General features: G+C 43.8%; 1 protein-coding gene across 2 annotated transcripts in view; it reads left to right on the top strand.

Annotated features, from left to right (window-relative positions):
• Positions 1-14,154, top strand: part of CD109 (CD109 molecule) — a 444,636-nt gene that overhangs the window by 363,244 nt on the left and 67,238 nt on the right. For both annotated transcript variants that reach the window (XM_077289898.1, XM_077289899.1), the window contains 2 exons: positions 7,978-8,143; positions 10,764-10,954. In XM_077289898.1, the coding sequence (XP_077146013.1) occupies positions 7,978-8,143; positions 10,764-10,954 (357 nt within the window). The remainder of the gene's footprint in view (positions 1-7,977; positions 8,144-10,763; positions 10,955-14,154) is intronic.

Raw genomic sequence — 14,154 nt, 5'->3', positions numbered from 1 at the left:
GGAGTCCTTGCCTTTCCTTGGTTATATCATCTCTGCCCAGGGTTTGGCTATGGATCCTACAAAGCTTCAGGCTGTAATGGACTGGCAGGAACCCCATTCACTTAAAGCGGTGCAGTGCTTTATGGGGTTCATTAATTACTATCGCCAGTTCATTCCACACTTCTCAACTTTGGTAGCTCCCTTGGTTGCCCTCACCAAGAAGGAAGCAAATCCCAAGTTGTGGTCGGAGGATGTCTCTAAGGCCTTTCTCTTGATTAAGTCACACTTCGCTAGCGCTCCCATTCTACATCGCCCCGATGTACAGTAGATAAGCCATTTATCATGGAGGTGGATGCCTCATCCGTTGGTGCTGGAGCAGTCCTTTTCCAAAAGGATGCTCAAGGTCGGAAGCATCCTTGCTTCTTCTCCAAGACCTTCACACCGGCGGAGAGGAATTATTCCATCGGGGATAGGGAGTTGCTAGCCATGAAGTTGGCTTTCTCAGGGTGGAGACACCTCTTGGAGGGTGCTCCCTTTCCCTTCCAGGTATTCACTGACCACAAGAACTTGGTATATCTACAGACGGCCCAGCGGCTGAATTCTCGCCAGGCTAGATGGTCCCAGTTCTTCTCCAGGTTTCATTTTACTCTCCATTTTCTCTCTCCCGCTCCGTAGTGTCATCTGAGGAGGAGGAGCCTCGGCTTATTGTCCCTTCTGAGAGCTTGAGAACTGTGGCTCCGGTTTTGCTAGAGTGCGTGCCCCCGGGCAAGACTTTCGTTCCAGCGACCTGAGGTTCTCTCTTGGAGCTCACTCGTCCAGAGTGGGTGGGCATTTTGGGACCAAAAGGACATCTGAGCTTTTGGCGAGGACGTACTGGTGGCCGCATATGGCCCGTGACGTCGGGGACTATATTTGGGCATGCGTTTCCTGAGCCCTGAATTGGTCTCCTCGGCAACGGCCTGCTGGCTTGCTTTACCACCTGCCGGTGGAAGACAGGCCCTGGGAGATGGTCGGGATGGACTTCGTGGTGGGCTTACCCAAGTCTCGTAGCTGCACCATTATCTGGGTTGTCACCGATCATTTTTCTAAGATGGTGCACTTGGTGCGCTTCCACAGTTACCTTCTGCGCGGGCCTTGGCGGCGTTATTCATAAAGCATATTTTCCGTTTACATGGAATGCCTGATAAAATTGTCAGCGACTGGGGTCCCCAGTTCGCGTCTCGGTTTTGGAGAGAGCTCTGCCGTTTACTCAGCATAGAGTTGAATCTCTCCTCTGCATATCATCCCGAGACGAATGGGTTGGTAGAGAGGACCAACCAGACTCTGGTGACATATTTGCGACATTTTGTCTCTGCTAGGCAGGATGACTGGGCATCTTTGCTACCTTGGGCGGAATTTGCCTTGAACAACGCCGTAGCCGATTCCACTGGGCAGACTCCTTTTCTCCTTAATTATGGCCAGCATCCACGTGTCCCTGTGCCCATGCCCGTGTCCACCAATTCTAGGGTGGCAGACTGGGCGGTGGAGGCACGTGACATTTGCGACCGCACACAGGATGCCATCCAGGCCTCAAAGGAGAGAATGAGGGTTTCTGCTGATACACACCAGCGCCCCGCTCCGACCTTTGCTCCTGGCGACTTAGTGTGGTTCTCCACCCGTAACTTCAGGCTGCGAGTTGAGTCCACTAAGTTTGCGCCTTGCTACATTGGCCCGTTCAAGGTTCTGGAACAGGTCAACCATGTGGTCTACCGTTTGGCCATTCCTCTGCGCCTTGCTATCACCGACACTTTACGCATCTCTCTCTTAAAGCCCGTCCATTTGTCCCGGTTTTCCGAGTCATCTGCCGGGACGTCGGGTTCATTCACGGATGAGTTTGAGGTGAATGCTATCGTGGGGTGCAAGGTGGTACGTGGCAAGAAATTTTATCTGGTGGACTGGAAGGGTCACGGCCCAGAGGACAGAACCTGGGAATCTGTGGAGCACATTCGGGCTCCGCTGCTCATTGCAGTTTTTGTGCATAGCGAGGCTCAAGGAGGGGGGTAATGTTAGGAGTCGAGTTCCCGCCGCTGCACAGGGGGAATTTCGAACCATGTCTGCTGCGGTCTCCCATTCTGCATCAGCCGCAGTGGAGCCTGCTCAGTGGAGACGTCAGTCCCAGCGTCTCACTGAATCTGATACTGTGCAAAGGGTTACTGCTGCCTCTCCAGGCTATGCTATTGTACCCTGCACTGGTCTGCGGTGAGCAGGCTTTTCTGGGACTAAGTCCTGCTTTGCACACACTGAGCATGCCCCGGGTAAGATCTCTCAATGGAGATCAAGGGTCACATGCTCAGGTACTGCAGCAACTTCCATTGGTCCTCCAGGAAGGTCCTGTACCTGATCAAGTTCTGTGGCAGTCTTCCATTGGTCCTTCTGGGAAGGTCCTGAAATTGCTGCAGCTATAAAAGGTTCTCATGACCGCACGGCCATGCGCTAGTATCAATTTATGTATGAGCTCAGCGCCAGTGTGGTAGTGTTTGTATGCAGTCAGGGACCTGGCTGAAATAAGCCCCTAGAATGCTGGCACCTCCGGCGGGGAGTTTCATGTGAATGGATTCAGGGCTGGCGTACAGCCATAGAATTCCGGCTCCACCGGAGAGGAGCTGCGTGTTTGCATTTGACTGCATGACCACTACCTGCTCTACTAAGTAGCTGTGTTCCTCTGTGAGCTAAACAGGGCACAGCATTCTCTTTGCTAACAGACTCTGTGAAGTAACAGAGTTTGTTTATACTAATATTTTGTACTGCCATATCTAGCAGCAGGTTCTTTCCTGCACGGTGGATCCCGGGTTGTGAACGCACCAACTATTTCTAATAAATATATATTTGGTGCGTTCCGCCAACCCTAACACCATTTCACCTTACTAAAAATGAATTTAATTCCCCCTGGGATCCACCAGTTTTCAGTCATAGATGCATGTTGGAGCAGCGTCTGTCACTGCTTAATGCACAGCCTGAGCACTTTGATTGGAGCTAGTGTTGCAGATCTGTCAAAGTACTGATGGATGCTTACAGCTGCCACTCACTGAGCGGTGATAGTAGCCGTTCTTCAAGAAAATTAATTTTCTCTCAGTAGCCACGCTTTCATAAAGGTAGCCGGACAACATTGGAATGCAGTTAACCTGTAGATTAACCTTATATCTGCAGATTAATAGCATTTGGGGACATGGCAAATTCCCTTTAAATAGGTAAAACTGCAAAGGACTTGTAAAAACAAGAAATTTTACAATTTACCACCTATTAAAGCTCCTCTCCATTCAAGAATGGAGTCATTTTACATTTTACAGTGTAAAATGTATTGTGTAGGTTACTGGACACCATGCAGACTCAAAGTGACCAGATACCTAGGTAAGGAGTATGCTGCTTACAGGCTCTACTGTATGCTTTAAAGTCAGCCAGCGGTGCTTTAAAGCTCGCCTGATTAAGTTCACCTGTGTCACTCCCATTCCACAGAAGTAAAGCTGTTTCTGCTAGCAGCCGGGGAGAACACTTAGTTTGTACCAGTAGTTCAACCATGCCGTTGATCTGGACTGACAGTCTCCAAGAGTGCATTGTCTACGGCAAAGCATGAAATCGGGCACCTATGCACTCTTCATTAGGGTTCATTAGAACAACCCTTTAAAAGTGTAGACAATCTCTGTAGAGGCATGTAAAAGTTTGGGCACCACTGATCATAATTACTGTTATTGTGAACAGTTAAGCAATTTGAAGTTGAAATTATCTCTAAAAGGCCTAAAGTTAAAGTTGACACCTTTACTTTGTATTTTAGGCAAAAATACAGTATATATATATATATATATATATATATATATATATATATATATATATATATATATTATATATATATACATATTTATTTTTTACATTTCATCGTCAACTTTCTTAAGTGTTCACAATAACAGTAATTTTGACCAGTGGTGTCCAAATTTTTACATGCCACTGTATGTCAAACTCTGTACTGCAGGCCAAATCAGGGTGAGTATTTGACCCGCAAAGCACTATGTGGGGCCATTATACTGTATGGAGCACTATGTGAGGTAATTATAATGTATGGAACACTATGTGTGGTCATTATACTGTATGGAAGGCAATGCAGGGCCCCATGCATCATACTTCTGTACCAGTATTATTCAAGGTTTCTTATACTTTATTACATATTTAATTTTGGTCATTGGGTATATTCTTTTCACTGCTCTTACATATGAGAACCAGAGAAAACAAAAGACCTAAAACAATAGTTTTAATAGTAATGATTAAAAACATCAAGAAAAAAACAACACATTAAAAATTGGCAGGGTACCTAATAGATGGGTCAAAAAAAGTAGTTAGATGAATATGAAGCCGCCTGGCTATTTTAATGATAAAAATACCAAATATTATATGTATTTATTTTAATTAAGGAAGATGGACTAGGGAAGATAGAGGTGCCTTACCCTAATAAAGTCCCTTCCTAACAGCGGAGGTTGGCACCCTGGGATACGATATGACGCCCCGCTCACCGATGGCTGGCCCTCAAAGACCCTATAAAGGTATCCCTACCAAAAAGCCACCACTATAAACACCAAAAATAGACACTACAAAAAACCAAAAACAAGTGCTTAAGCTGCTGAATAGTGTTGATCTGTGTATAGTTAATTAATATAGATATCTATGAGCCATTAGAGACTCTATAATACAAAATTCAATTAAATACCTTCTAATAATAATAACTCGTAGTGGTGTCTAGAAGGAGAGTAAGTATCACACATCAACAAGAAAAGATATCAATTGTCTGCTAATTACAAGTTTCCTATTGATTTCTTATGGTCACATAAAGCTGCAAAATAGAGCAAAGTAGTTTAGGACTGGTGCAGTGGCGGATATAGATAGTCTATGATACTGTGCGATATTCTGTACATCATATAATAAAGTACAAAAAGAGCATCAGGGCATCACCGCCAGATATAGATGTAGTGTCATATGCTGAGACAACTTAGATGAACACATAACGGCATCATCGCCAGAAAAAGTCATATGGGCATCAGCGCCAGATTAAATAGATTGTTCAGCTTCGGTGTGCATATGCTGAAACAACTTAGATAAACGCATAACGGCATCAACGCCAGAAAAAATATATGGGCATCAACGCCAGATTAAATGGATTGTTCAGTTTCAGTTTGCATATTCTCACATAAAAAATGTGCACTCATGCATCGGTACACACATGGCGGCATGATTGTCAGAAAGAAACTATATGGGCATGAACGCCAGATTCAAACACATTGTTCAGCTTAGATTTGCATGCTCTCTTCAGAGAATGAATTCATGCACACGTATACGCAAAACGGCATCGTCGCCAGACGCAATCATATGGGCATCAGCACCAGATTCAATGAATCATTCAGCTTAGGTTTGCATTTTATCGCATAGCAAAGTGAACTCAAGCATAAATATAGACCTTATGTATAACTGAATTAGACAGTATCGCCAAACCTATGTGGGCATCATCGCCAGAATTAACAAAAAATTTAGAGCAGATAATGAAATTTCACATATTAGATGTGACCATATACAAATGTAAAGGATAATTATCAGAAGGAATCATCAGATCATCTAACAGATGAAACTATGTAAAAATGTAAAGGCATCACTGCCAGACATATACGGTAGTTAGAATAAGGTCATGTTCCCCGGCATGTGGTGATATAGAAGACTCGGGTAATTCAAGTAAATAGACAGACATGTAAGCAGATTATAAGCACCAGTAAATCATCATAGTGCACTTATCTTAAGGGATTTGATCTCCCATCCCGACGTGTTTCCCCCCTTATGGCGGTCCCAAGGGGTTCATCAGGGGAATGCCTATGATAGGCAATCAGGCAGCTGGAAAGCGAGAGAATGCTGCACGCTGTCCGAGAGACTGCTCTTACATAAGATATTATATTATTCCAATGTTATATTCTAAGTTATATTAATTAAAATGTACTTTGTCCGTGGGACAACTCCTTTAAGCTTTTTTCCATGTGGAAAAGCTCATCGTTATATTTGATAAGGAAAAACTTCCCCAATTGTAGACCCCTTTTTTCAAGCAATATCAAGCGTTGGACGGCGACTTTGTTCAAGCGTTTAATTTTGGCCCTCTGTGCATTTGAGTTTGACATCCCTGCTGTAGAGCAAGCTGTAAATCAATATGCCAGTGAATGACTACAGCATTACAAAAGGCAACTCATAGTCACATCAACTCAATGTTGTGCTGTGATGTGCAGCGCCCCAGAGTCCTGGTCGTGGCAGTACTGATGCTCCGCCACTAAGGGGGGCTATGGTACATCTGATGGCACTGAAGGAGTTCACCTGACCAGGTATCACAGACACCAATACACTTCACAGTCTGGCCTCCAGGGGGAGCTAAGGGTGCTATGCATTAGGCCACTCCTCACAATCTGGTAAAACTGGGCGTTAGATAGGAAGTTAGAGAGAAGCTGACTGGGTTGGAACCAGACTACATCCTGTGGAAGAGGGTGTTGCAGGGGAAGATTCAGGGGGTCCCTGTCAGGGGTGGGATCCTGACAGAGGCCTGGCGAACAGAAAGAACGTTACGGGACCGCGCCTGCACTTCATTGCGGCGGTACCCCAAGAAAGGACAAGAAGCGAGGTTTATTGTGAAGAGTGAGAAACGAGATCAACGCAACAAGGAGAAATGCCAGTAGGAGTCATGCTGTAAGAACGAGGCAACATCCTGCTGAGGCGCGTAGCCGGTGGCCGGAAACGCTGAGGAAGTATTGAGCTCCAGGCCTTACTTCAAACCTACGGCAGGACAGTCAGTTATAGGCGGGCTGTCTCACCCAAAATCACCTAAGCAGACATAGGGGGCAACAGTTGGAGAGGGGCGACTCTAGGGTCCCGGAAGACCTCCAGGCCTACCCATCATACGGGTGCGTCCTAGTCATATCATCTGGGGGACGAAGAAGAACATCAGAATCAGTTGTGAGGGAACTTCAGAAACAGACACAACAGTTGTGAGGACTATCCCGTGGTGCTAAGCAGGGAAGGACTACAACACACAAGCGCTAGAAGGTAGGCACAGATTTCCACCTGCAAAGGGAACTCTGGAGGTGCCATCGGACCGGCCGGTCTCAGACAGCCCTGTTAACCGTATTCCGGATTGAGGATCCTGAAGCCTTCAGTAAAGAGGTAAAGAGACTGCAACCTGGTGTCCTCGTTATTCATCGCGACCTGCACCACACCACAACATCGTCACTCTCCACTTTCACTGGGTGCCCCTCAGCAGGGTCACGGACTGGGTCCAGCCACCGTGACAACCCCAGAACCAAGACAGAGAGGCCTGGTACCGGGTACCCCTCGGCCCTGGGACAGTGGGGGCTCTCCAGATGCGTAGTTAGTTAGCGGTCACAGTAATAGCTCTCTGCACCCCCACAATTTCCATTGACTTGTAGTGAGTGATGTACGGAGAATATAGCTTAATTTTCTGCTTTCAGCCACTCTTCCACTAATAATTTCAGTGCTTTTGACTTCAAAAGCAATTAACATACTCTTCCCCAACATGTACAGAAGGCCAGAAAGAGCTTCTGGTTGCAGGAAGATGAAACAACATGGCTCCTGTGTTATATGTGAATCCAGACATGTATTAATTTTGAATAAACAATTTATTGAATATTGTGAGTCATGACTGTATCCAGTGGGATTCCTCAGTGTTTCTACATCTGTCTTCATAATGACTTAGTTTGCATTTACAGGAAAAAGAAAACCCCATGCCATTGTACGTTTTGTGCACTGTAAATGATGCATTTTATATGCCATCGTTGGCTGTTTATCAAAGAACACTAATCCCTTGCAGAGGAGAACTTCATTTAACCACTACTATAGTAAAACAAGTAAATGAAAGCTCCGTGTGCTATTTCCAGTGAGGAGGGATTTTGTCTCTATATTTTGATTTAAAACAAATGTTTTTCACTCCTTTAGAATTCTTCTCAAATAACAGCTGCTACAAATTACTTGGAGTCTCAAATGAATGAAGTCATCGCAGATAACTACACGCTCAGTCTTGTGACCTATGCTTTATCATTGGTTGGAAGAAGTAAAGCTAAAGAGGGTCTGGACCTTCTAAACCGCCGGGCAGAGCACAGTGGTAACTATTTTTTTTAAAATTGCGGTTAGACACATATGTAGAAAAAAGTTATTTGTGAAAAAGAATAATTCAAACTGATAACAGCTTAACTCTGGAATTACAGTCATAGCATCATAGAGTCAATTACAGTCATACTGTGTGTCTTGTTAACACCAGCTTAACCCTCTTGTGTGAGTTCCATGTACATCACACGCCAGGATTAGGCGTATGGAGTGAGCTCAGGAGCAGATGCCTGCTGTATTACTTAGCGAGCATCTTCTGGTAACAGCAGCAATTGAAGCTAAGCTCTGATTGCTGCTGTTACCGCCCTAAATTCCGCAGTTAATCTGACAGCAACATTTAAAAAATGTAATTCTAAAGGACTTTGTTTTGTAGTGATCTCAAGCTGCCGATGGATTTCTGGGGACCTACTTAGGGTTCTGCATGTTGGTACTCCTGTGAAGCTGCTCTATTGATAACAAGGAATCAAAACATTCTAAATCAAAATGGTATCAATAAAGCATTTAACATATTGTATGGAAAAATGAATGTTGTAGTGAAAAATTACAATTTTGCCCACAAGAAACAAGCCCATATTTTGCTATGTTGATGAAAAAATTAGAAAGTTCTAACTCTTGGAAGAGGGGAGGAAAAAACAAAAAGTGGCAGAAGCTACAGCCATCACTCAGGAGCAGAGATGAGGGAATATGAAGCCCTTAAAGGGGTTGTCCAGTCCAAATCGATAAGTCTGCAGTCACTCTATGTGCCTGCAGACTTTTGAATCCCACATACTGTGCGTTGTGGGTATTCGCTGGTTTCTGACCCTGGTCAGCCAGTAGCCTCGCTCCATACACTTGTAGTGAGTGAGGCTGCAACCCATCTAGTTACGCGGCCATTCAGTGTGCATGGCTGACTAGAGGGCATGGCTTTATTCCATACAAGTGTATGGTAAATCAGCAGGTTCCCAAATATAATTAAAACGTAACTTTTAATAGTTATGATCTAAAAAAAGTGCAGACATATAGTGCCAACAAAGTGCTAGGTGCAAACAAAAAACACAAAGAGACTCAATTAAAAATGTCACCGCCAGAGGATTTGTATCCAATATACTTATAGTGCCCAATGTACCACACGCGACACCCTTGGATATATCACTAGGTCAGAGAGTCAATCTCCGTATTCCGTGTGTACAGTACTTTACTAAACCTCATCTGCCCTCAATCAGAGGTACCGGCTAAGTACTTGCACAATTACTAAAGGGATGAAAAAATGACCTCTTTTTTATTTTTAGTCCCGGTCACCTTCCCTATATCACCCCTATTGGCGGTGGCAAGACGGCTGCAGCTTGCTCATAACAAAAAAAACACCTTACAAAATTTGCATCAATAGGTACCCAATGTCATGGCGTACACCCTTTCACGTGCAATATATCATATAGTTAGGCGGTTTTTATACTCATCTGCTTTCTCGTAATCATGCAGTTCGAGTGTTTCATGTGGACTTTTTCGGCGGCTTATGCGTCCGCATCCCTCCTTTTATGTCCACCTAAATGAATAGTGCCTCCCAACGCGTTGCATCATTCGGAATCATCAGGGGATTGTGTCACCTTCATATATCAACTGAGCATATCGCTTTGGTCCCTGCTTTAATAATAGAGTCCAGCTAATAATACATACAAGTGTATGACAGCGAGGCCAGTGATTTCAGACTTATTGATTTGGACTGGAAAACCTCTTTAGTATAGAGTTCAGAGAGTGCTTTTTCCTTAGGAGATACTTTCATTGCATGTGAAGAAATGGCTCGTGTCAATATCTAACTTGTTTTCTCATTAAATTTGCTGGTAATAAATGACAGTAAGGCATATTTTAAACACCACTACCCCCTGGTACAGAGGCTAATGGGACAACTATGGAGGTGCAAATACTTAGCTCATCACTCACGAGTCCTGCTATCCCCTCAACCCAATACCCAGTCCATCTCCTCCTCTTTTCCCCTTCCTCAGTCACACAAATTCTCTTTGCCCTCTTCACTCCAGGCACAACCAAGCCTCAGACAGCCTTTATCGGCATGTCATGAGGTTACGACGTGAGTCACCCAAGTGTTGACATGGCGCGAAGTGACAACTGAGTCCTGCTCATGCCAGATGATCTAGCCTGTACTGAATATGTTCAAGAGAATTCACACAATGGGGAAAGGGGAAAAGAAGTCCAGACAGCGGGCTACAGACCAGTGGGACAGGTGTGTGGTGAGTTGAGTATTATGTTTCTTTACATTGTATGTTTATTATGCTCTGGGTTTGAAGGGACCCCATGGCATAATAAGGAATATTCAATTAACAAAGAATAGCTTCACTGCAAATTGATTTTCCCTGGATTTGCTTAATTCGAATCACAGTAGGCACATTCATTCTAATTGTGTAAAAATGTGACCGGTAAAAAAAAACATTTTTCATAACATGCTTTGCTTCAGGAAATAAAGGACAAATGTCACATAATTAAGTATGGTAGAAGGTCATGGGACTCTGTGTGGAGCCATTCTTAGTGCCTTGTGCACTTTTTTAATTCTTTTCACTAATTATAGATTCTAAAAACATACAAACCAGTATTTTCATGGTAGATATTTTTTAATTACTTAATTACAGGAGATTTAAGATTCTGGAAGTCTAACATTCGAAGTGCCCCTGGCTGGTGGCAACCCAGTTCTGTTGATATAGAAGTGGCATCCTACGTTCTATTGTCACATGTATTACAAAATCGTGTTTCTGAGGGAGTAGCAGTGATGAGGTGGTTATGCCAACAAAGAAACTACCGTGGAGGATATTCTTCTACTCAGGTTAGTTATGTTAGCAAAGTTGTTCTGTGAAAACTCATGCGCCTCATTGATGTTAAAAGAGTTTTGCACTTTCACAAAACTGTACCTAAATGATTGCACAGTTGTATAATAGCAATATTATTATATTATATTATTCAGCTTCAGGGTTCCAGCACTGGCTCTTCACTGTTCCAGTCTTTGCGTTTTGGCTGCTGTGGTAATTTCACAACTACAGCACACATCACTGCTGCAGCAAATCACTGAGATCAGCAGCTTGTGCTGTCTACATGAACTGAACTGCTGAGCTCAGTCATAGGCTGCAGTGATGATGTGCATTTTAGATATGACATTACCGCTACAGCCAAAACACAGATCAGAGCAGAGGTGTAAAACCAGGGATAGACCTTGGGAGGTGGAGTACTAACTACACTGCTCAAAAAATAAAGGGAACACTTAAACAAAAGAATATAACTCCAAGTAAATCAAACTTCTGTGAAATCAAACTGTCCACTTAGGAAGCAACACTGTTTGACAATTAATTTCACATGCTGTTGTGCAAATGGAATAGACAACAGGTGGAAATTATTGGCAATTATCAAGACACACTCAATAAAGGAGGTGGAGACCACAGACCACATCTCAGTACCAATGCTTTCTGGCTGATGCTTTGGTCACATTTGAATGTTGGTTGTGCTTTCACACTCGTGGTAGAGCAGACTCTACAACCCACACAAGTGGCTCAGGTAGTGCAGCTCATCCAGGATGGCACATCAATATGAGCTGTGGCAAGAAGGTTTGCTGTGTCTGTCAGCGTAGTGTCCAGAGGCTGGAGTTGCTACCAGGAGACAGGCCAGTACACCAGGAGAAGTGAAGGGGGCCGTAGGAGGGCAACAACCCAGCAGCAGGACCGCTACCTCAACCTATGTGCAAGGAGGAACAGGAGGAGCACTGCCAGAGCCCTGCAAAATGACTTCCAGCAGGCCACAAATGTGCATGTGTCTGCACAAATGGTTAGAAACCGACTCAATGAGGATGGTCTGAGGGCCTGACATCCACAGATGGGGGTTGTGCCCACAGCCCAACACTGTGCAGGACAATTGGCATTTGCCACAGAACACAAGGATTGGCAATTTTGCCATTGGCGCCCTGTGCTCTTCACAGATGAAAGCAGAATCACACTGAGCACATGTGACAGAGTCTGGAGACGCCATGGAGAGTGATCTGCTGCCTGCAACATCCTTCAGCATGACCTTTTTGGCAGTGGATCAGTAATGGTGTGAAGTGGCATTTCTTTGGAGGGCTGCACAGCCATCCATGTGCTAGCCAGAGGTAGCCTGACTGCCATTAGGTACCGAGATGAGATCCTCAGACCCCTTGTGAGACCACATGCTGGGGCGGTTGGCCCTGTGTTCCTCCTATTGCAGGACAATGCCAGACCTCATGTGGCTGGAGTGTGTCAGCAGTTCCTGAAAGATGAAGGCATTGAAGCTATGGACTGGCCCGCCTGTTCCCCAGACCTCAATCCGATTGAACATATTTGGGACATCTTGGCTGACACCATCCACCAACATCACGTTGCACCACAGACTGTCCAGGAGTTGGTGGATGTGTGGGAGGAGATCCCTCAGGAGACCATCCATCGCCTCATCAGGAGCATTCCCAGGCATTGCACGGAGGTCATACAGGCACATGGAGGCAACACACACACAATTGAACATCATTTTCTTTTCTTGAGGCATTTCCACTGAAGTTGGATCAACCTGTAATATGATTTTCCACTTTGATTTTGAGTATCATTCCAAATACAGACCACCATGGGATATTCATTTTGATTTACGTTGATCATTTTTAGGTTTTATTGTTCTCAACATATTCCACTATGTAATGAATAAAGATTTGCAACTGAAATATTTCATTCATTGATCTCTAGGATGTGGTATTTTAGTGTTTCCTTTATTTTTTGAGCAGTGTATATTTGTTGTTTTACAGCTATGCGGTCATTTAGGCACCACTTTCGAGGGGAGCAGAGATAGAAAGAAAGCAAGTAGCAAAAACAGCAATAGATTTACTCTCATGTTATGATTTTATATTATGCACATGCTCCTGACAAGGTGCTGAGATTGGTTTGTACAGACATTTTATGCTACAACATTCCCTTTAAGAAGGAGAAGGATACAACAATAAATTATCAGCTCATATAGCCCTGAGGTGCACACAGTCTACTCTGCACCTCCTGTGCGGGACTCATTATAGTCCTAGGAGTGTGAGATGACGTCTAATCCCAGTCACTCACGGTCACATTCATCCACCTCTTATGTGATACCCCTCAATCAATGAAATTCCAGGTGTAAGTACAGAGCGGACATTGACGTGTTTCAGATGACAACTAAGCAAGGTTGGTCAATTTCAGCTGCAGATTTTCTCCATAGCATGTAGGGAAGATTTTGAAAAAAATGTCATCCACAATGCTAGTATAATACACAGTGGATTTTCCACCCAGAAGCAAAAGTTGTCTGTTATTGACGTGCACTGCTCTGGATTGACCAGTGCATGTGGAGCACCCGCTAGGGCCATGGGGATACTCGGTACTGGGCCGGTTCTTAGAGAGATGTGTCACAGTGGAAGTGACCCGGTCCATGGCCCTTGGCGTCCAATAAAAGGGTATAGAGAGGAGTGGGAAAATAAAGTCTAAAGAGTAATGTTCGTGACGCCACCTGTGGTACTTGAAACAAAAAAACGAAGCGCACTACTATAATAAATAAATAAATAAATTAATATAAACCGGGGTGCAAAAAGTGGCAATAATCAAGTAGCAAGAGACAAAAGAAAAAGAAAGCCACTATACTATGCACACCACGGACATACACTGTGTTCCAAATTATTATGCAAATAATGTTTCCTCATATTTTCTCTAAATTACCTATCTGAATTGCAGTCATTGTTATTTTCCAGTCATCTACTATTCTAGTATAATTGCAATGTTTTGGAACAAACTGCCTATGAAAACAGTATCTTTTTTAAAAAAATAAACACTCAAAATGCATGTTCCAAATTATTATGCACAGCAGAGTTTTCAACCTTTTTTTTTATTTTGAACAAAAAAATGGTCAATTGTGAAGTTATAAGCATTATCAGCTTATTACGAAATGAAATCAAACAGTTTTCAAGTGAAAACTTTATTCTAGGTGATGTTACATTTGCACATAGGACCCCTTGTTCGA

The sequence above is a fragment of the Ranitomeya variabilis genome, chromosome 2 (assembly GCF_051348905.1).
Source record: "Ranitomeya variabilis isolate aRanVar5 chromosome 2, aRanVar5.hap1, whole genome shotgun sequence".
Lineage (NCBI taxonomy): Eukaryota > Metazoa > Chordata > Amphibia > Anura > Dendrobatidae > Ranitomeya > Ranitomeya variabilis.
The sequence above is the reverse complement of the archived record's forward strand: the minus strand, read 5'-3'. Positions and strand labels throughout refer to the sequence as shown.